Here is a 24138-nt window from a genome sequence, read left to right as displayed (position 1 = left end):
AGATATTTTTTTATTCTAATGTGTATTGATTTGGAGTAAAACCGGGGCACAATTTCTGATTATTTATGGAATAATTACTGCACTTACTCATAAGATTTGTCTGTCAGCAGGTAATAGGTTTTTCCTGGTAAATTTGACAACTGATAAATAAGACTTGTTTAGCATACAGAAATGATTGTTTGGGCTTTTAATGAAAAATGATTCAGAGTTTTTGTATTTTGTATGCTTTGGTTGTGCCTGATTTCATTGTATTTTATATCTTAACCAATCTGTATGATAATTCTGCATGAGCGAATCGGTTTAATGTGTAGCTCTTCTCCACCCAAAGATCCATCATATTTTGGTTATCTGAAGAAAACAAAACATGGGTTTTTCTGTAAGGGGAAATTCAAACTGATATTGTCAATCTGGCAAATTCATTGATATAAAAGATCCATAGTATATATACTGGTACATTAAATACGAAATATGGAAGACAACAACTGTAAAATTTTTTGTTTTAATTTTTTCAATAAATATCATTAAATTCTTGTCTTTTTTTTAAATAGATATCCGATATTATGATTTGTAATTGGTATACTTATTATTACTGCCTTTTTGTGTCTAGTAAGAATACAAGAAGTACAAATTTCACTAGGGCAGGGCTAATATTGTACGAAAAATACCCAACAGTAATTGCATTTTTATATGATATAGTGATTAAATGATAATCAAAAGCTTTTCAATTTGAGCCTTAATTAAGTAGTTAAGTGAATTAACACCTTGCTTAGATCATGGCCAAATGTAGAGAGAGATGTGGTATTTCATTAGTTGACAATTAAGAAGACGATAACCAATCATATCAATGTTAAGAAATTGTAGATTTTTGGTCCAATGTAGAGGAAAAGTCATATGTTATTTCACCTGGAAGGCCTACTCCAGGTGAATATCGCATTTTATTATTTCTAAAATGTTGGAAATCAGGATCGGGAATTATCCTATCATATGATAAAATTAACTATCATTATAACTACATATGTAGTATACTTTTAGATGCAAACCTTTTTGGAGCATTTTATAGATAATGGGAGCTTACTGCACCTGGCATTAACAACAGGAAATGTAAAGCAAAAAGGCAAAAATAAGCAAATTCTGAGGAAAAATATACCATTATACTTTAACCAGTAAGCTATGTTGATATTCAATCAAATTGATCAATACATGCAATTTTACAAAGCATTTGTTTCGCCATCTTGTTACTGTGTGTCTTATAAAGCATAAGGCTTAATGAAGTGATCTACCTTACAGGTAATTTGGATCAGAATTAAAATTAGAAATTGCACTTCAATGAATTTCTTGCATCAACAAAAAAATCCACAAAATTGGTCCTCAGCAAATATTGATGAAACCTATGTACACTTAAAGGATAATGAAAAAAATAATTGTCTTTAAAAAAAAATTCAGAGTATTTTAGGACTTCCAGATCAGTATGTATAGTGCACTATTTTATGGAGGAGTCTAATCTAAATCATTTAATCAGGTCAATCTGGATCCAAACCAAATTGTCTGGATAAATGAAGCATGAAAAAATTTAACCAGCATACTAATGATAGAAAGATTCATATCATTTTGAAAATCAGTTCTCTTTATCATTTGATGATGGGAAGGTGAAGAATCGCGAGTTATTGCAAATAACTGACACTCCACTGTGTGTGACTTCTTAGGAACAAACATTAGCCAAGATTGTCTCTTATATACTGTTAGTACGAAACAGATAAAATGTCTGGCACTGAGTTACATTCATCTCAAATTTCCCACTTGTAGTATAAAAAGCGAGCTCATTCGTCTGGATATAAATTGAATAAGGAGTAATCTTGAACGTAAATACTTATTTTTTTGAGATTGATGCTCTCTATATGAGTAGGAGTGAAGAACATTTAAAAACAAGGAAAACTCTAGAGAATTATTGTAGAAGTTGAATCAATACTGTAAAGGTTGCAGAAGTATAGAAATCTAAGGCCACAGAAAAAAATCAGTCATTACTGCTGTATAAAGCACATTTATTTCCTTGATGTAAATCTTTATATTAGATATAAAAATTAAGATACTGTCACACTCAAATTGGATGTCCAACAATAGTAAAACTTTTATATCCATTCATTTACATTTTGCATGCGTCCTTTTCTTTTTCTTTGCAAATATGTTCTATGTCATGAAAGGTCTGGTAAAGTTTGTTGTATTTGGCAGTAAATTTGGAACAGACACTACTGGACTAAGTCATATTCCATAAAGTATAGTATTTATAATGCATGTGTTTTGTACAAACTTCTGTGGTTCTTTTTCTATTGGTCTGCTTTCGTTGATATCTGTTGATATCCATTGGACCCTTGTCACCAATGGACAACTAACAGCAGTGAAAAATATAAACTGGACTAACATTGACATGACTGGTACACAGTCATGTTTAAATTTAAATTACAATTTAAAAATTGTTTTGTCAGTGTCTCATGATGGCTTCATCTGTGAATTGTTGGTTATGATATCAATGACAACATCTTGTTGATATTTTATGGTCAATGACAACATTTTGTTGATGTTATATGGTCAATGACAAAATTGTGGTTAGTTGACCATCCCTTTTATGGAATTTTTTGTTTGTAATTGTTCAGTTGTTATTTGTTTTATACATTTAATTTCCCTGATACAGGGAATCTCTAGCAGTAGTGAGGGTGACATTAATCAATGGGTAACCAACAGACTGCATTTTGTGGCTGTTTTTTTATTTGCTGGACATCTGTTGGGGTTATCTGGTAAGGCCTAACCTTGCCTATTTCATTACAGTGGTCTTAACATCATGTTACTCCCTCTCATTGAAATATCCTTCATCATCCTATGTTATACAGTTCCTCTATCCAAATATGTAAGTTAAATTTGAACTTACTGATTGAGGTGAGTGTCCTGATATTTAATGAGTTCGTTAACCAGATAGAACTTTCCCAACTTTAGTGGGCATAGCTAATCATGCTGTGAGTCATAGATATCAGATATAAAGTCCCAGGCAGCATCAGACAGATTTCTTAAACGTTTTAACTGTCTTTGTTCAAGAAAACTAAATACAGTCAAACTTCGTTATCTTGAACTACAGATTCGAGATATCAAAGTTCAACTGTATGTTGAATTCTTTTTTTGATTTAATGAGAGGACAATACACAATACTATGATAGGGGAATGCTGGTTAAGGCACCTATCATAAATATTAAGCATTTCATACTTGGATATGGCAATAGGTAGAACTGTTCAATTGTTTATCAGGTTGGTGTCTCTAGGAGGGTGCTTAATTTGATAACTGTGGTGATTTCATTATTTATTTAAGCAAGCAGAAATTAATATGTACATATAAAAAAGTCATGAAATCTGTAATTATGATATTCATACCAATGATCTCTTTATTAACACAACCTTCATTTTTTGATATACATTGCATTCAATTCAGTCTAACATTTCAAATTTCAGATGCCCTCATTCAAGAGTGTCTTCTGGTACATAGTTATTAATATGGTTTAGCAGAGTTATAATCCTCTCTTGAACAATCCTTGGATTGCTATACCCCCGCTCCGAAGGAGAGGGGGTATACTGTTTTACCCTTGTCTGTCTGTCTGTCTGTCTGTTCATCTGTCTGTCTGTCCGTCCGTAACAAAAATTTCTGTCGCATTTATTGCAGATGCTTGAAATTTTTACACAGTGTTTGTTAAGGCATGCCATATTGTGGGATATATTTTTGTACCAATCAGACGTCAACTTCCTGTTAAATGACGACTTTGCTTATTTTTTAACCAAAATTTTCAAACAAATTTTCGTCAAAGATTTCTCAGCAACAATTTATCGCAGATGCTTGAAATTTTAACACAATATTTGTATAGGCATGTCATATCGTGGGATTTATTTTTGTACCAATCTGACGTCAACTTCCTGTTAAATGACGACTTTGTTTATTTTAAGCAAAAATTTTCAAACAAATTTTTGTCAAAGAATTCTCAGTAACTGTTTATTACAGATGCTTGAAATTTTTACACAGTATTTGTATAGGCATGCCATATCGTGGGATATATTTTTGTATCAATCGAACATCAACTTCCTGTTAAATAATGACTTTGTTTATTTTTATCCAAAAGTTTCAAACAAATTTTCGTCCAAGATTTCTCAGTGGCTATTTATCGCAGATGCTTGAAATTTTTACACAGTCTTTGTTAAGGCATGCCATATGGTGGGATATATTTTTGTACCAATCGGATGTCAACTTCCTGTTAAATGAGTACTTTATTTATTTTAGCCAAAATTTTCATAAAAATTTTCATGAAAGATTTCTGAGCAGTTATTTATAGCAGATGCTTGAAATTTTGACACACTATTTGTGTAGGCATGCCATATTGTGTGATATATTTCTGTACCAATCGGATGCCAGCTTTCTGTTATATGTTGACTTTGCTTATTTTGCATATTCACATCAGAGCGGGGGTATCACTAGTGAGCATTGGCTCACAGATATATTGTTGCAGAAATTTCAATTAATATCAAAGTTATTGAAACTGTCAGATAAAAACTTCAGAGACTAAAACATTTAACACAGTGCTATCTATCCTAACATTGTGAGTCTTAATGTAGGTAATCAGCGATTTTCCTCTATATGAATTTATTGGAAGAATGATGCTAAAAGAAAATTTTTATCTGGAAGATTGCCAAAAGTTTCATTGTTGGTTCCAGTACTAGTATACTGACAAAGTCTTACGTACACACAATAGAATTAGTCTTGAAGATTTTCATAATATCTTTATTGTCTAGACTTGTAAGGAAAAACTTGTTAATGTGCAAGAATTTTTTTGTTGTTGCTTATTTTTTTAGATGAACACTATAGTTATTCATATTGTAAGACCATTTGGTTAAAAAGTTACAAAATTTTGACAATTAGAAAGCTTTTTTTCAAAACTCTGTCAAAACAAACAATGTGATAATACACAGAATGTATTCTAGTTTCATGATATAATTACAATGAATGCAGTAACAAGTCCATAGATTTGTGTCTACAGTATTCAGACCTGTGTATTGGAAATGTGATCTTCCTCATGATTGGATGTTGGAACAGCCTCTCTTTGATAACACAAACCAAAGCACTTCCTGTGGAGTGAAAATGTAATTTTCTGGAAGCATTTATTAACATTGAGGTCAAGAATCAAGATGATTAGTGGAAAGACCAGGGTTTGAACTGTAGAAAGAGCTATTGTCAAGGTGATCAAGTTGACATATTTTGAAGCTGAGAGAAATGATTTAAGTATGTCTGTTATAAACATGGGCAGCACACAACACAAGAAGGTTAATACTAGCGAGCAAGAGAGTTTGATGAAGCATGATGAGGGGTCTTTCTCATGCGCTCTCTCACGAAACTCATCGGCTGTTGTCTCTGATATTGTTAAGAGGGGAGGTAACTCGGGGGTAATTTCATTTGAATTCTTTTCACTTATACAGCTGGTTTGAGATTTTTTTTCTTCATCCTGAACACTCTCTGAAGTGCAGTTATTTTTTACTAATGGCGATTTTTGAGCCATCTTTATTCTTTTTATAATGTCATCTTTATCATTTGCTTTCTGCAGAGATTTCTGAATTTCTGTGTCGGAAGAAAAAGGAAAATCAGATGCATGTCTCTTTGGATTCTCAAGCTGTGCTTGTAATGCTTGAATATCAACAGAAAACTTTCTAACATAATTGTATTGTTTAGCTCTCTCGAGTGGCTCTATCCCTGTAGTCCCAATCTGTCCAATCGTGTGTCGACGTCGCCCCAAATAGGCAGCCATATTGACTCCTAGGTGACTCCCCTTGGATCGTGATGGGGACGGCAAATCCCCAAGAGTAGAAGTGTTATCTTCTTTACCCTGGTAGGCATCTAGAAACTGGTTCTCAGCTTCTTCCTCTTCTTCCTCTTCTTCCCCTTCCTCCTCCTCTTCTTCTTCCTCTTTTGGGTCAGAATGTCGAAGATTTCTGGAGTTTTTCACAAGCACCTTTGGGATGATGGTTTTGTTTTGTGTGTGAGATTGCAAGAAATTGGAAGATAAGTCCAGGTCTGATTGCTTTGCTCGATATGTGACCACAATGAAAGATATCATTCCAACCAAAACAAATACAATGATTAGAATCCATAGGCTGAAGTAGATAATTCTGAAGAGGAAGGATTTTGGATTTAGAATGTGGAATGATGCACTAGGTGATGCTGTTGTCTCTTCTATGTCTGAGAGAATGCCGTATCCCAATGCAGGGCAGAGAATGACGAGAATGGTTGAAATCACACAAAATACACACAGTGCATATCTGTAGATTCGAGTGAATTTCTCTGTGATAATGCAGAGGTTCTTTAGACTTATGAACAACAAAACACAAGATATGGCAGTAAAGAAAATCAAATATGCACTGGTAGAAACATACTTCAGCTCCATCCATGCAATATTAGAATTTAGAAAAAGGATTATCCTGGCTAGTTCAATGGGACAGTAAATCAGGTCCATTGACAATGAGACAATGGTTAGCAATAGGAGTAAGGCATATCGTACCTTTCTGAACAATTTATTCCTGCACAGCGCGATGAACACAAAGACATTCCCACTTGTTCCTACTAGGACAGACAGACTCAAAACACTGACAGAGAGAATGGCGGTTGGCTGCTCCAGAATTTCACTGTAGGATGAAGTAACATTAAGGTCCACAGTCTTATTGCTTTCACCCATGTTGTCTGTTCCAGGCTATGCATTAGACATCAAGCAGACTTCTTGTTAAAATCCAAATTACTCCAGCAACTGATGGGAATGTTTTACAGTCCTTGTGCTTTATGGATCCATTCCTTGAAAAATAAATTTCATGAGTTGTAAAAGATGCAGATGGGAATTTCGTTGACATATAAAAGCAATTTGTCTGAGTAATTGTCATAAAATTGTCATGAAAGGGGGCTGTCCTTGCATGAGCTCTTTTGTTGAGCAGTACCTCTCTGGAACCAATTCTGAGAGGACTAAAATCTCTCAGTTCAAAGGGCAGTTGTTAGACACATTATTTCATAGACACAATAAAACTCCATTTGCACAGTCAGTTTCCTATATGATTGTATAAATACATCAGGATATTTTCACTCTTTCAACACAAATAATATTAAAGACAGTTAATTTTGCTTAATTGATATTCACTCATTAGTACACAATAGTCACATAGTCCCTGGTTGTTTTGTGTATTGTTTAAGCTACCTGTAATATAAGATCCTGGTTGATGAGGGTGACTGTTTTCTGTGACTGTTTCCCAGTGTTCGGTGTGTAGCTGACTGTGATCAGCCCACTGTCACTTATATATACTCTCCTCCTCTGTATTGATCTGTATCAGGAGAGAGCACAGAAACATCTCCTGTGACTGTTACAACCATAAGTAAAGGTCCGTGGGGTTCAGTGGTAAAATTACATCACACCACTCTCAGTACAGTCAGATTTTGAGTACCTGATAAGTCTATTGTCTAGATTCAATAAACTGCCATTAGAAATGCATTTAATAACAAACATCAATATGTGGTAGAGAAAGCCTTAGTCTATAGCCATTAACAGCTTGTTGTCGGTACATTGTGGCACTCAAAGTCAGCTTTAAATTTTCATTGATTATAGATTAAAACTTGATAATGAAGGTATCTAGTCGACTCTCTCCTCACTATGATCAGATTTTTCCTTCGCCTGCTTCTTCTTTTGGAATGATTAGAATGTGCCTGATGAATCAATGAAAACTTTGGAATTAATTTGCTTGATTATTCCAGTTTATTAATGAATTGCTACTTAACTTTCATAAATGGCAGAGAATCTTTGAATTCTGAATGCTTCCATTCAGTGATAAAAATAAAATTGGAGTCTGATTTTTTTTAATTTTTGATTAATAAATTTCCCTGCGGATTATTATTCACAAAGACTAAAAATACATCAGTTTTCCATCCACTAATAAATGACGTGCAAAAAAGGAAAACATTTTTATCATCCAACATGATACATTCTAAAAATCTGTCGCTCTCCGTTTGTTTAGCATGGTCTTAGCTTGTGTTGAAATTTGCAGTAAATCCTTCATGGTAAGGTTCTCTGCCACTGTAACTATTGTTTGTTCAATAGTGTATTGTAAGTAATTGATTTATACTGATGCACTTAAACAGATATTTACTTCGCCCAAGGAATATATTCTATTGCCTCTGATTTTGTCAAGATAATCAGGAAAAATTTGTTTGATCACTACACTAAAGATCTTTTTGCCTTCACTCTCATCAGGGATGCATTATCTACTAACAGAATAATACCAACAAAAATAAATGGAGGGAGGTCTCGTGTTTCACCCGGGGAATAACGTCTCAACACTCTATTAGATAAATGTAGCATTTCCAATTTTTATTACGTGAAACTTTAGCCTCAAACTTGTGTGGAGGAATCCTAACAAGTTATAGTATGTACCATATGCTGACTTGAATCACTGAACATTATTGATTTCATCTCAAACTGACACTCCGAGTATTCTGATCACATGTTTTCATCAGTAAATCCCGTGATAAGATCACTCACGTTTTGCCGAAATGAACTTTCATTAGGCCGTTTTCATCAACCATTTCTGAGCCAGACCAGAAAGATTTAGTTATTATGTAGTTAACATCCTTTTTCAGCCATTTTTCCGAACATGGTTATGTTTTCAATTGACATATATGAATATAGATCTTAATTATCGTTATTTATTAGAATCATTGTTATAAGTGTTATCAATATAATTGTGCATTTTGTTCATGCATGTGTCTATTAATTGTATATGGAAAAGGTCTTGAGCAGGATTGCATCATTTAGTTGAGCAGTAATGCATAATCTAGAATATGCCTGTCGCTTAGTGCCCTTATAAAGCTCTACAGTCCTTAGTACAAAGCACAGGACAAGATACTAATTACAGGGCCCATACTATAAATTCTCAGATGTCAAGTCTATTGGTGAGGGACCCCTTAATGACATTGATTAGATGGGTCACGAATGTCTTAAAATGGTGATCAGGAATAGAGAAATTGGCCTTTTAACAGGTTATTTGATATTTGGTATAGTTTTACTTCTGGGATGGCCAATTCGTCAGAGTTGATACACCCGAGAATTAATTACCATACTAGAGGTGGTTTCCTACGTAACTAGTACTTAGAACAATGATGTACATGCACACACTTAGGGGGGGGGGGGGGGTGGGAGGAGTCCGACGAATGTTTGTCAATCTCTGAAATCTTATCAATCAAGGAAAAACTCAGAAATTACCAATAATGAAGGAAAATGGATTTATACACCTCTGATCAAACGCATTAACTGATGAGTAAATGATGTGACACGCATGGTACAGATGTGTAAAATACTGAGAAGTGTATACACACCACATTAACACAAATCATTTCTAATGGAGAAGACAAATTGTATTTTCAAATGTTAATAAAATTACATATTTATTTGCAGTGAAGTAATTTTTTCCTGTAAAATACTTTGATATATGATAATAATTGTAAAATAGTGCAATAACCATTATAATAAAATAGTGCAATAACCATTGTGAAATAGTGCAATAACCATTGTAAAATAGTGCAATAACTATTGTAAAATAGTGCAATAACCATTGTTAAATAGTGCAATAACCATTGTAAAATAGTGCAATAACCATTGTGAAATAGTGCAATAACCATTATAATAAAATAGTGCAATAACCATTGTGAAATAGTGCAATAACCATTGTAAAATAATTGTAAAATAGTGGAATAACCATTGTGAAATAGTGCAATAACCATTGTAAAATAGTGCAATAACCAATGTGAAATACCGTAGTGCAATAACCATTGTGAAATAGTGCAATAACCAGCCAAAGGAGAAAAATTCTCTCAATCATTCAAGTGCATTTTCAGCTTTTTTGAGGTCTTTCAGAAGTGGGACTTCAATAGTCAGTGAGATTTATTCAATATATACCTTACAGCATACAGAAGTACCGGTATATATATCTTTCAAAAGATCATTTCATTTTTGATAAAATTAGAATACATGCACATATCAAGTATTAAGAACATGCGGAACTAGGTATTTAATTTTTTTTATTTCAAGTTACTAGGGGGCTGCATGTGTATCACATTATCCTTTAATCAGAGCAAATTTAAAAAAGGGTTATTTTACGCCAGTTGTTCATGCCTTTATCCCATCTATGACATTACTTTTGGATAAACCGTCATATTTCCATTGTTTCTGAGATACAATCAAAGTATTGGCTTAAATTTAACGATGGTTAGAGGCCTTGGATTCAAAGACATCTCAACTGTGATTGTAGGTACATGGTTAAACATTTCATGTGGTTTCAGGATTTTTTGTGTCCCAGGTTAATATTAAGGTGAATATTAAGGTGATGGCTTCATGTTTTAAAAACAAAAACGTAAAATATATGTTAAAAATTAATTAATAGAGCAAGATATATGACTTAATTAAAGGTGTGAGGTATAGTTTTAATGTATGGGCAGTATGTAGGCCAGTTTATCAGATGAGAACTATGATTGCATCAATAAATAACTGTACATATCACTCATGAATCGAGACTGCATTACTCATACCATCAGCAAAAATGTCAAGATTTTGTCCTTTCAAATTGCAACACAGTCAGTAGGCTGTGTGCCCACAAAGGAAATCATTTTCTGCTTGACTATTCACTGTTATATCGCACTGCTAATGAAGCACAGACAATACCAATGACTGATGATGCTTAGTTTGTTACCAAACCATGCACACCTGAAGTTTAGTACAGTAAAACTTGGTTATAGCGAGGTCCTAGGAACCATTGGATTTACTTTGCTATATTTATGATTTATTATGTGTACATTTCACAAATTCGTAATTTAAATTAGTAAATGAAATTATTATTTTTTCGTTATAAGAATGTTTTACTGTATTTTTCTCACAAATGGGACTCAAAATCACTGCACTAAACATTTTATACCATAGTTCATTATAACCATAAATTTTTTTTAGGATTTGACTGTTAGAAATTTTGCTGGGGACTCCACAAAACTTCATTATATCCAAGATTTTGCTATTTTTATGTTCGCTTTACGCAAGTTTTACTGAACTGTATTGCTGATAATGAAAATATGTCACAATGATTCAAATTATTTGAGTACTGGTACAGTGAGTGTAGATAATTGAAGTAGGCCAATCTTTGTCGTTCTAGTTCGTTTATATATGAAGACTGTTTCTCTATATCACATTCTTATTTAATAATGATTTTTTGGCAAGACAAATCAATGAAACAACAGATGGGAGTTTTGTGCAAGATGACTTTCATCGTGGAATAATGTGTGGCCCTTAAATCCGGATTTTTCATACATAGTGTCCACATTTTGTGTAACTGACACCAATAATTATGCTTTGTCATGGAAAAGAACAACAATTTCAGATCTCAAATAGTCTGTATTAGTTCCACAGAACACTTAGGAATCTATAAATCCTTTTATGAAATGTGAGGTTTCTTTTGATGTGCATCCTCTACCATGGTTGAACTTAGTCTAACCCTTTATCGGAGTCTAATTTGTGTAACAATTGTAGAAGTAGGCCAGTACTGTAGTATCCGTGCTTGGTTTAATCACCAGTCACACATGAAATGGTATCTACAACTTGACTGTTTTGATCTACTCACAGATAATATGTATCACAGGCCACTTACATTGTGATGATCGATTATCAAATGCTGCAGGCCTACCGGTATATTGATTGAGTGAGCATTGTAGGACAGAGAAACTTAGGTCTCTGAAATTAATTTTATGTTTAATATTGCTGAAAAATTCTAAACTTTATGGGGGAGGGGGTGGCCGGGAAATGTTGTAGATTTATCTGTCAGTTATAAACATAGCCTCTGTAAAGTATATCCCAAAGAAACTCATGATTTACAACTTACAAGCCCATGTTCTTTTCCAATATAAAATTACTCTCAAATTAAAACTAACCCAGAACAAACAATTCTTTGAAAAAATGGATTTGTTTGTTAATTCAAAACAGCAATTTCTTCAAACCTATTGAGATGTTGAATATTCATGGATTGAATACTTACTACTATATTAATTTTAAAAAATCGATGTGTATTTGTGGTGAGAGGATATTATAAGAGTGTTTAGATACTGTAGATTTCTTATTTTTCGTGAGTACTTTATTGCGCGATTCAATGGTTTTGCATTAAATCATGAGAATATAAAATTGCAAATGCGGAATTTTCATCATAATTCCAAATAGTTTACGTCTGTCCGAAAAATTAAATTGAGATTTTAAAATCCGCAAGAGGTGTTTCACGCGATTTTATGCAGATATTAATTCCTCGCATTTAATTAGAAATTTACAGAAGACCCCGTAATAAAAGATTAAAACTCGATTAAACCAGTATGCTACAAACAAGACACAAATGTATAGTAAAGTGGCTATAGACTGACAAAAGGCTGTGTCTAATCTAGCAACAAAGTAGCCTTAAAATTTAGTGCAAGCATATTGCAGTAAAACTTTACATAAACCGCGAACAAAAGTTATGGATTTTGTAAAAATATGAAATTCTTTTTTTGTTGTGTCATATGAGCAATGAACTTACATACAGAAGGGACCGATCCTTGCAGAAATTTCTTTTTTACTACGTACATGAAACACCAAAGTGGCATTTTATTGTTATAGTGACTGGTTCTCTGTTTAACGAACCCCAACACATAAAATGACGGGTGATTACCGCATCATCTTGTCTATCACTATCAGATAATATCATGACTGTTAAGAAAATTTTATTATTTGCAGTTATTGAAAAAAGAGGTTTTGGTACTGTTTCAGGTACAAGATGCTTTTAATTACTTTTTTCTAGCTCAACTTAAATTGAGAGGCAGTACGCTAGGGAGTTGACATTGGCAACTCAATCACTCGTGGGAAACAATTCATTGACTTCCCTACCAAGACTGCATGTTAATTATTTCTTGGTTAACTTTGAACAAATTATTTTAAATTAGAAACACCAACTTTCATAGCAATGCTCCTTTTCCATTTTGGATCAAACTCTAAATTGGATCTGCCATCCATTATTAAAATAATGCATTTCTTGCAGTCGTAAATGTCATTTAAAAACAGAAGCAAAGTGCAATTTGATGTTCTAGCTTCAATTAAATTGTCTGCTCAATTAATTTAGCCTGCATTTACATCGAACACCGCGGTTACATGTCCTTCATAATAACATAATGATGACAGAAGGCATGAAGTCTGAGAGAGCTTCCTCAGTCTATGCACCATTTTGGTCAAAGTAACAGAACCCGGAGTCAGATGTCTATCAGAACAAAAGAGCTTTAGATCCTTCAAGAAAACAGCATTATAGGAATTAAGTTGTAGGGAAAAATTCTGTTTCAATTTTTTTTCTTCTGACAACTGATTTTATTTAGGAGCAAGATTGTGATATTCTGTATATTCCTTATTCACACATTTGTCAGTGACTTTATTTATGCAACTCAATTAAAGCACTAATACTTTATAATCATTAAACTCTCTGAAATATAGAAGTCAAATTTATAAATATGCAATTCTCACAATTTTACATGGATATTAATTTCCTATTTTTAATCATTTTAGGAATAAACAGTAATGCATAGATGATTATTATGGGAATTAAAATTGAAGTTTCTGCTATTGAGTTTCTGTAGTTTTGAATATTAGTGATTAGAGATATTTACCAAGTATATGTCCATGCTCTTGTCTGTGATATAATTGAAGCATTCAAAAGCCACCACTTGAGTTTTTATGAGGTCTTTTTTTGTATTTTAGTATTTTTTTTGTATATTCTTTAAATTTCCAAGATGAGTAGTTTAGGATTCTTAAATAGTACATGTATTTGAAAATGTACGTTAAATCAAGAAAGCCATTCCATTTACTGACTTCTATGGAATGCACCAGCTCCTGTCTTTATGAATACATGCAATGATTGAATTTATCTTGGTTGAACATGTAGTTGTACAGGTATATCTGAGTGGCTGATCTTCAACCAACCAGATATAAATACACATCAGTGTGTACATAGAAGGGTGTACATAGTTTGTATATGAATAAGTCATGATTGGAAAGCAATACATTAATGGCCTGACTTTATGAATTTCCCAGTCAAACCAAGCACTGATACTCTTGTGTATTTTATGCCTTCCAAATTTCATAAATCCAATATCCTTGGCTTAAGGCATGTTAAGAATTAATAAATTTTCCCCATATTGTCAGTATTTGATCTAGTGCTAGAGATTTCATAACAGTATTTGCTTGATTTCATAGGAAGAAAAAATAAGTAATTTCCTGTGCTAGATGAATGAGAAGGGATTCATGTCACAAGATTGGGAGATACTTTTTATGTTACCATAGAAATTTCAAGGATATTTTGTGGCTTTATGATAGCAAGATGATCATTTACTTAACATTAAGTATCAGTTATTAAATTTATTAAGCCATGGAAGGAGTTGGAGGTAGTATCTATCAATTACATCTTGAAATACCAATGAGAAGACCTTTGAGAGCACGGCCAGAAATATGCAAGATTGTCATCGTATATTATATGTCACTCCTAAATCAGTTAATCTGTTAATCATGCTGAAGTCAAAGCTTAGGAATAAGGCATCAATTAGGACAAATATGGCATATGAAATGGTTTCTACAATCCCTCTATGGATGGAGACCTTGGTTCCATGTTAAGGGCAGTCACAGACTCCCTGATTCACCGCGGCACACAGAAGAATTCCGGTCACGTCCATCTGTCGTGGGAGTGGGGATTATGGAAGAAAAGTCATTACCATCTTCCTGCTTCTATCATTTCCTAGTGGTAGCCCTCATCAAAACACAGGAAATTCAAGTTGGATAACCAGAAATTTGGGTTCCAGTGGCAAATCTTTTTAGTAAACTGTTGTTGTTTTTTTATACCGGATTGCAAATGTTGTTTGGAGATATCGATGGTCATAATAGAATCACCATTGTTGTCTGTATGTCTTTCAGACATGTTTTAAAAAAATAGATTCTTCTTAAAATAATTGTTAATTCACCATAAAAAGATGTAACAGGGGCATAACAATTTTCAAAATTTCAATTTTGGTTAGTTATTATTAATGGTTTTACAGCACTGTTCTCTAAACTTAATTGACTTGGTTAATTTCTTTAAGGTTAATTTTGTTAAAAAAGAGAATATCTTGTAGAGATTTATATGCATGCATAGATAGTTAGATTAGGTTACAATGGGATCATATCATGTCTGTTGTAGACTATCTCATCCCTTATCAATCTGTCCATTTCAGTTTTGTCTGTGGTTCTTAATGTGTGTGGTGAATGGTAAATTCTATATCATGGTCTTTATATTTAACATGAATGGTGAATAGTAAAATTTTATGCAATGGACTTTTTACATTTATTTACCATGTGTTGAATCCACTTGACTGAACAACCAAAAGTGTTCAACCTGAAATAACTTTATAATTCCAGTAATTCTTTTGAATGTTATCACACCCTGATAATTAGCTTTACATTTATAAACTCATGTTTAAGTTTTTATCTTGAAATTTTCTCTAAAATGATATCCAGTGATATATGTACTGATATATACAGAAGGACCAGCTAGAAAGTCGATTCAACACTTCACTTGTTTTAAAAGATTGGGCTGAAAGCTTTTATGGGTTTAGAGAATTTAGCAAATCATCAGGGAAATATAGTTTGTTACTACTGACAAAAGCTTTTGCAACCAAATTAGTCTTGTCTTCCAGCGAAGTTCTGTGCTTAAAGAAAGAGAAATAATTGTAAACATAAAAGATAATATGTCTGTAACTTGGACCCTCTGAGCTGCTCTAGCTGTGAACAAAGTTTGCATGGTGAAGTTGATTCTGTCAGGCCATTACAAACAGTAGGCAAGACTTGCCACATAAATCACAGATTATGATGCAAAACTTTGTCATCAATCAGTTAGATCATGTCGTTTGGTTTTCGTCTTTGCCAGAAGCTTTGAACTTTTTAAACAGATGTTTGTGAACATTTACTGTATTTTAGATTTTAGTGTGTTGACTATGCAACTGATAGATTTTTGTGCCAAAGACAAAAGTAATAAATGGTAATCTAGTAAAGAAAAATATCTTGTATGAAAGGGAGTCCATAAACCAAGTGGATTTCGTAGAAGACTTGACTGTGCCTTTTTGTACTTTGTTGAAATACATATACTGCGTATTATTTTCATTTGCAAGTACCAGTATACTGTGGTTTCATTAATTTTCAAGGGTATCAATTTTCGTGGATAAAGTGAAAATCAGTTTCAAGGATACGTAAATTCGTGGCCAATGACCCTATCAATAGAAAATGTTAATAGAAATTACACTTCAATGAACATTAAATTTCGTGGATCGACCTAACAACGAAATCCACGAAAATTGGTATTCAACGAATATTGATGAAACCACAGTATTTTTCCTTAAAAGAACATACAGAGGAGCAAAAACAATTATTTCAGTGTGAACTTTTTAATGGGTCAAAAGATCATATTTTTGATATCACATGCATCACTGAATGCGCTCATGATTTTATGGTTACAAGGAAAAAACATGGTTTTGTTCATATTTCTGCACAATTTGACTTTCCCCCCAAAAATACATGTACAAGTGATCAACAATGATAAAAGGTTCACCGAGATCAAATCTTCTAAAAAGCCCTTTGAGCTTCACAGGATTTGATCATGTGACCAACCAAATTCATATCTTAATACATTTTGTATTTACATTTACAAATATGCTTCCTTATATGAACCTTAAGAATAACTAAAACTTGCAATTCTGTGTGAACTTTTTCATGATTTCACAATGATTATCGCTCTTGCTTATCGTTTTGATGGTTGCATTATTGTAAACGTATAAACACTACTATATAAAGGATTCCAAATGATTTGCCTTTCTCAGATGTAAATATTTAGTAATTAACAGCAAGTTAAGAAATTCACCTGGATATGAACTTGGTTGATATGTGATTTCATCTTCTGAGAAGCCCTTCAAGCTTCACATGAATGATTTGATCACCTGACCAACCAAGTTCATATCCCGATGAACTTTTTAGCTTGCTGTTTATTTCATAAGTGAACATTTTAACACTTCTGTTTATTTCTTTATAAAAGTTCACTGACTCCTGCAAGGAAAAAACAATTTGAAAAAATGTTAATGGTATTACAATTTTAACATATCAGTACATGTATTATGTTTGCAGAAAAAAGTTCAAAACTCGATCTGGGGATACTGTACGTCTTGTAGACCTGTTGGATGAAGGAATAAGCAGGGCAGAGCAGAAACTGGTGGAAAAAGGCAGAGACAAGGTGAGGGGTCAAGGCCACGAATCAAACATATGACTGAATACGAGTCAAACATATGACTGAATGTGCAAGGTCAACTGTAAATTTTTGACCTCAATAAAATTCAAGGCCAAGATGTCATATCAAGAACAAGTGTCAATTCAAACATGTAGCTGTAAGTAGGGAAAAGTAGGATGAGTAAGTAAAGAAATGTAAAGAAACAAAAAAAGGTTGTACGGTAGTTGGTCATAGTGACTGAAAGTCTTAATGGTTGCTCAAAAACTTGATAACACATGTAATGCATTTCAGAGAGAATAGTGAAGTCTTTTATAACATGATATTTCAAATAAATAGTTTCCTATTGTTATTCTGCTTTAATTGAAATTATTTTCTGCCATCAAAATTTACATTGAATGAACTGATTTATATACAGTGCAATTAGCAGGTGTTATTGAAAGCCTCGTTTTCTATATAGTATGTTCAAAATACATATTAATCTAATTATAGCTCAAAATGGAATACAGAGCAGATCGAGATTTATTTGTACAATATGGTAGATCAGGAGACTGGTGAAGCAAACGGTTTACATCTTTGTGATGATAATCAGTTGTTTCTTATTGACACTCGTTGTTGTTTACTAAACTCAATGTATTTTAAGTTGCTGTCACAGTTCATAAGAGTAATTGAGCTTATTTGTCAAGTACTTAAGGAAGAGGTTAAAGGCAAAAATATCCACTGAGTTTTTCCCAAATCATTTTGGGTCATGCAGGGGTGATTGCTTACAGGACTTGAGGTGAATAAACCACGCTCATTAAGATGAAATGACATAGGGATAGTTTTGTAAAGAAAATAATGATGATCATAGCAGACAAATAAAGTGCCTGACAATGCATAGTAGCCCGATCATTTGGAGTCGTAATGAGGTCCCGTTAGCATAACTGATTGATTTCTGCAGGACTCGTTAATGTACGGCAATGTCAGAACCAAACAGAATTATGTACTATAATGCGGTCTAAGACGGGAATGCAAGTACAAAAGACATCTATGATTTGTTGCAAGGCAATACATTAGGTTCAGTTATTTCTTCTTTCCTAGGAACTGACAAAAGAAGAGTTGGAAGCAGTGAAGAGAGCGGTGGCCTACGGTTGCATCAAATATGCTGACTTATCTCACAACAGAAACCACGATTACGTCTTCTCATTTGATAAGGTACAAGGAAGTCTCCAGTAAACAATGGCCAATCAATAGTATTTGTATGGTAATTCATGTGTAGAAGTAACGTCTAGATCGTTTTCTTATTGACACCATGCAGTGCTGCATTTTGCAAAAAGGCCAATTCATAAATGTGCTTTTTTTTGTACAAGTTACCAAGTGTTTAAATTTACTTTAAATACCAATAAAACATGCTTAAATATTGAAAAGCTTAGAAATATCATTCCACAAGGCTTGAGAGATTTATACCACTGTCTTTTGTAAAGGGCATCCCCATAATTAAAAGCAACTAAGCTGAGATCGGATTTTGTATTTTCAGTTCTTGAGTGAACAGTTTTGTTGATGTACTCTGTTTTCATTTTAGCAATTGTGACTAGTTAGAATACTGGTTTTCACGCAGACATTGATTTTTATATTCCCCCGGTGCACTCAGCAATCACACTAATTGTTGATCTTCTCTGCCATTTTCTCTGTTCCCTTCAGTCAAATTTGTAACTGCCAACTTTGATCCAGTGAAAAATGATACATAACCTGGAGGGACAAATTAAATCATTTTTTGTAAAATTCCTCATCATAACTTTCAGCACATGGAGTATCTGAGGTCTAAATCTGACAAATTGAAGAAATTATGACTTAGTCTCTGAATATCATTTCTCGAAATACAGGTGCTCTTGTATGGATTTCATCAGTGTGTTTTTCTGTCTTAAAACAGTTCTTTCAAGTTCAGACAGAACTTATCTTCAATTATTATCCCTATTTTTTTCTAACTTCACAATATATGTCAGTTTCCATTACGTAATTCTGGTACTTTTCTATGGAAAATATCTATTATGACTTTATTTTATTTGCATTCAGTTGCATTTTGCAAACTGTAATAAAGAAAATCCAAAATATTCTAACTGCAAAAGTAGGCTGGTAATGTACGCTGAATTTTTTAGCATAAACACGTCTAGATGCAAATAATTAATGAAAAAATTGTAAGGGAAATTTATCTACCCTGGTACGATCTAAAAACATCTCATATTTCCTTTATATAATGCTACTTTGACAATAGTCCTAGAATAAACAGATTGGCTTGAAGTCTTTAAGTTGGTAATATACATCCAATGCAAGCCTTCCCTGAAGGGCACATTTCCCCTCCCTGAAGGGCACATGTTCCAAAAAGAACAGAGGTAACCGAGATGGCAAAGCAAAAACTTATTATTAAACAATGAAACATCGATCTCTTTCATTCTTCAGAAATTATCTCTTGAAAGGAAAAAAAAAATCATTTTGATGTTGATATACTCATGGTTGAAAGTTTTGTTGATCGACTGTCCCTATCAGATGCCAATAGACAGCTTGAACAGAATTTCTTTGCGCGGTGCTATTGGTCCTTTTTATGTGTTTTTTTTTTAAATAATGATTTTAGTCAAAATCTAATCTAGTGTATCAACTGGTGTATATAATTCATGTTCTAACAGGTATGATAGTAGCTTATAGTTCTCACCAGTGTGCATTTTGTTTTGTATTAAAAAATAGTCATGTGGTGTTCATTGTGGCTTCAAGGTAACACCTATAATTTTATAATGGATTTACTAATTGATGGACACAAGGTTTTTTGCAACACAAATCACCAGAAGGTGTGTACATTTGACAGCCGAATACTGGAAATAATTTTATTGAACAGAGCTGCTTCTGTTAATGGCAGCAGATGGACAATTCTTGTTGTGTGTGTGTTGTGAATGGTAGCCTGAAAACTAATTTTATTTGAGCTTACTAATACTGAGGCCTGTTGACATTAATTCTGTGATATAAGAGACACAGCTTTCAATATTCTTATTATGTTATGGAATTACAGTGCTAAATACTAGATAATCTATTTGCAAATAAATATAGGAGATGATTAATTTTCAGATGCTGGATGATCGAGGTAACACAGCTGCCTACTTACTCTACGCTCTGACAAGGATCAGGTAATTAGTAGTATCCGAAGGGCTGCATGATGAAAAAATAAGGGAATGGGTAAATGGGTAATGCTTAACACCAGAATCTATGAAAGAGAGGGGGAATTCATAAAAAGGCTAAAAAGAAATTATGTTCCTTTTAAATGTGACACAATCTTATAACATGCATTATTTAGAATTTTAAAAATGAATTGTATTGCACCTGTAATTATTTTCACCAAGCATTTCCCAATTTTAATTTTTTAAACTACCGGTAGTTATGGGTGGATTTTAGCTTTGGTTTGATTAAAATGATTAACAAGTACAGAAAAGGCATAAAGTTTGAATTACTTAAAGGGAAATCAGTTGGAAATGAATGAATAGAATTGAACTGAGGCTTAAATTTGTCTTAAAGGACAGTTTGTATACACCCACAAATGTGCTGTGGATAAATTTTTACATAAAAATATTACAGAGATAAAGATTCTTTTGATGCTACATGTATAGTTTTCATTTTCTATCAATATTACTATCCTAGCATGCAAGCAAACAGATGTCATATGCACTTTTAAGATTGCATGTTGTTTTTTTTTTAAATGGCTGATGCACATTCTATGTATACATGTATTTTCAAATCAATATCAGTAGCTTGACATGTCAAAAGGGATTATTAAAATACTAGAGTTGATGAGATTTATCAGTGTGGCTTAAGTATAAAGAAAATATTGGTATATAATGAGTTTTCATTAATACCCCAAGTTTTTTCATGCTTTGTATGAAAAGTTTTGTATCCCTCACAATGTTCTCCATTTTTGCTTGCAGATCAATAGCAAGGAATTCAAACATTTCTCAAGAAGACTTGAAACAAGCTGCACGGACAACAAGGATAGATCTAGGACATCCCAAGGAGTGGAAGCTCGCTAAGTGCATCCTAAGGTTACCAGAGGTCATTCTCCGTTGCCTTGACGACCTGCTACTGCACACGCTCTGTGAATACCTCTATGAACTATCTAACACTTTCACTGAATTCTATGACAGTTGTTACTGCATAGAGAAAGACAAAGCAACAGGTAGCTATTTTTTAAACAGAATATCAGTAAATTGCACCTTTTAATTTGTAATGTTTTAAATATGTATAAATATCACTACATCTACTAGCTGAAAGAATGGATCACCGTATCGCTTCATCAAAAACGAAATATCTATTAATATTTTATAAATAAAGACAACTATACATCTAAATGTTAAAAAAAATTAAGAATTTATTTTCTTAAAGTGCGTTAAGTGTCAAGATATAAAAAAAGTTGGTCTACACTCATAACACACACTTTGAAAAAATATTTCAAAGTCCTTGATTTGAACCAAAACTTAACATACTTTGAAAAATTTTCAAAGTGTGTTAATTTTGTCCAAAATAATTTAACTTTCAAAGTGTGTTAATTTTGTCCAAAATAATTTAACGCACTTTGAAAAAAAAATTCAAAGTGCGTTGCCACATACCAGTCTCCTTGTTTAGTACATGTATTAGTTTCTAAGTATGCTGAATGGGGATTTTTTTTTTTCATTATGATTTTCTATTTTTGGCAATATTGAAAAACAGAGAAAATATAGTGGTTTTTATTTGCTATAAAATAATTTTAAATTCACAAAAAATAACTTGCCAAAATTTAGAATGAAATAAAAAATTTGTTCCATTTTTGCAAATATTGAAACACAGGAAAGAGCTTCACATAGTACATTGTATATACCACTAAAAACAAGACCTAGGGGGATATATAGGGATTAGACCTGTAATCTCTACTGGAATAGGCTGCCATCTAATGTAGTAAATCAATTACATTTCTTCTTTGGTATCGAACTGATGAATGAAGTTGGCTCCTGCTTTAGTTTTAGAAACAGAATGTGATTGAGTTTTCGGGAATTGAAATTCAAGTGGAGCAGGGACAGATGGGATTTTTCTTGCTAAGAAGGGTTTTAATGGTTAAAGCATGCGAAGAAATATAAGAAATGTAATCAGACTATGAACAAATGACTTTCTGGAACTCCATTTATGTCAGTTGATGAGTATGTCAAAGTATTAAGCATTTCTGTGGAGACATTTGCTGACTCAGAATTTCTGACAGTCTCTTGCATTGCTATGGCATTGTGTTCGGCCATTGGCTATTCAGAATTTGACAGGAACTCTCCGGATGGCATTGCTGGCGGCTGATAAGGATTAGCAGGGGAGCTTAGATTGATGGCGCGCTTTGAAACTGACAGAGATGCATGTTTGATCACAGATTAGGAGTGTTTGCAAAACATTTTCATGGAAATTGAGGTGGTGACATCAGAATGCAAAACAAGAGACACAAAGCAAGAGAGGAGCTGAAAGTCAAGTGCTGTAATTCATTACCATGACATTGGCTCTTGTTTGTCAGGCTCTCAAGCACAATCAGTGGGAATTTGATTTAATGATTTATAAATACAATTTTTCCTCAATCAAATATTGCACATTATCCCATTAAAAACGAAGCTGATTCTGTCACGGCTCCTGTATGCATTTGATGTGCTGAATTATTCTCTCGTTTATCATACTTGTTTACAATCAGTCTCTATCCAAAGATAAAATCAAAAATAAACCAAAAGCTATAAATTGCTTCAAGAAAAAGTGAATGGTCAAGTGCTAATGATTGTTTAATGTGTTGTTTATATGATGTTTTCAGTAAAAACTGCATATTTCAATTAATATCACATTGTCTTCATGTTGCTGGTGATACCAAGTAGAAGGTAAAAAATATTAGGAGGGAAAGCCAATAGACAGTTGATCTAATGATTACTCTTCTTGAAGCCGAGAGAATATGATTCATCAAGGGGGAAGTACTGTATACCCCTTTATAGTTTTCTTATCTTCGACTTTGCCTGCGGGTACATAAACCCTTTAGCATTCAGTACTCCTTATTGCATTCTGTATTTAGTAGATACTTTCTCTCTCATAGACTAGACAACAGCTAAACAGAAAATATTAGGTAATATGTACCTGGTAATTGAAAACTGGATCTGTAGGTAGAATCGGCGACAGTGGTGATACTGCTGTCATATTCTGGTACTGCCTTAAGGATTTTAGGGTCGTTTTCCTGGAGGGTTACATCATACCCATTGCTTTAATTCATATCTTTTTATTATTCCAGGAGCAATAGTGAAAGTCAATATGAGCCGCCTTTTGTTGTGTGAAGCTACAGCTAATGTTATTGCTACAGGATTCCATGTTCTGGGAATAAATCCTCTGGAGAAAATGTGATAGAATTGACACACAAAATCCATATCAAAGCCATTCAATACAGCGAAATTGGAAGACCTTAAATCTAATTGTACAACTTTGGTAAACAGAAAATGTGAATGCAATAAATTGTATTTATCACAAATTTACATTATATTCTTTCATCATGAATTTTTGTTTTTGTTAAGGTTCTGGCAGTTAGCGAGGATTTTTTTTTTCATGAGATTTACGTAACATAGTTTGTCAAGTAATGTTTTTTACAAGGATTAATCCATGAAAATGTACTTCATCATGTTGAGTGAATGTCATAGTAATGTGGTTTTGTGTACTGAAACAAAACAGGGGGCTGGTGATGGATAGGTAGCAAGG

General features: G+C 33.2%; 2 protein-coding genes across 2 annotated transcripts in view; one reads left to right on the top strand and one right to left on the bottom strand.

Moving 5' to 3' along the window:
* The window catches only part of LOC128192583 (arginine--tRNA ligase, cytoplasmic-like), a 41535-nt gene extending 17615 nt beyond the window's left edge, over positions 1 to 23920 (top strand). The window contains exons 11-15 of the mRNA XM_052865373.1: positions 17295 to 17400; positions 18472 to 18585; positions 20485 to 20543; positions 21336 to 21583; positions 23681 to 23920. Of these exons, the coding sequence (XP_052721333.1) occupies positions 17295 to 17400; positions 18472 to 18585; positions 20485 to 20543; positions 21336 to 21583; positions 23681 to 23790 (637 nt within the window). The 3' untranslated portion in view covers positions 23791 to 23920. The remainder of the gene's footprint in view (positions 1 to 17294; positions 17401 to 18471; positions 18586 to 20484; positions 20544 to 21335; positions 21584 to 23680) is intronic.
* LOC128192584 (uncharacterized) lies at positions 4929 to 7588 on the bottom strand. Its single transcript, XM_052865374.1, has 2 exons — positions 7257 to 7588; positions 4929 to 6862 (listed from the first exon to the last, which is right to left on the bottom strand). Exon 2 carries the CDS (start codon positions 6747 to 6749, stop codon positions 5067 to 5069), a length of 1683 nt encoding a protein of 560 aa, XP_052721334.1. The 5' UTR covers positions 6750 to 6862; positions 7257 to 7588; the 3' UTR covers positions 4929 to 5066.
* Positions 23921 to 24138: the final 218 nt, after the last annotated feature.

Source organism: Crassostrea angulata, chromosome 7 (genome assembly GCF_025612915.1).
Source record: "Crassostrea angulata isolate pt1a10 chromosome 7, ASM2561291v2, whole genome shotgun sequence".
NCBI lineage: Eukaryota > Metazoa > Mollusca > Bivalvia > Ostreida > Ostreidae > Magallana > Magallana angulata.
Note: the sequence above shows the minus strand (reverse complement) of the source record. Positions and strands in the feature narration are given on the sequence as shown.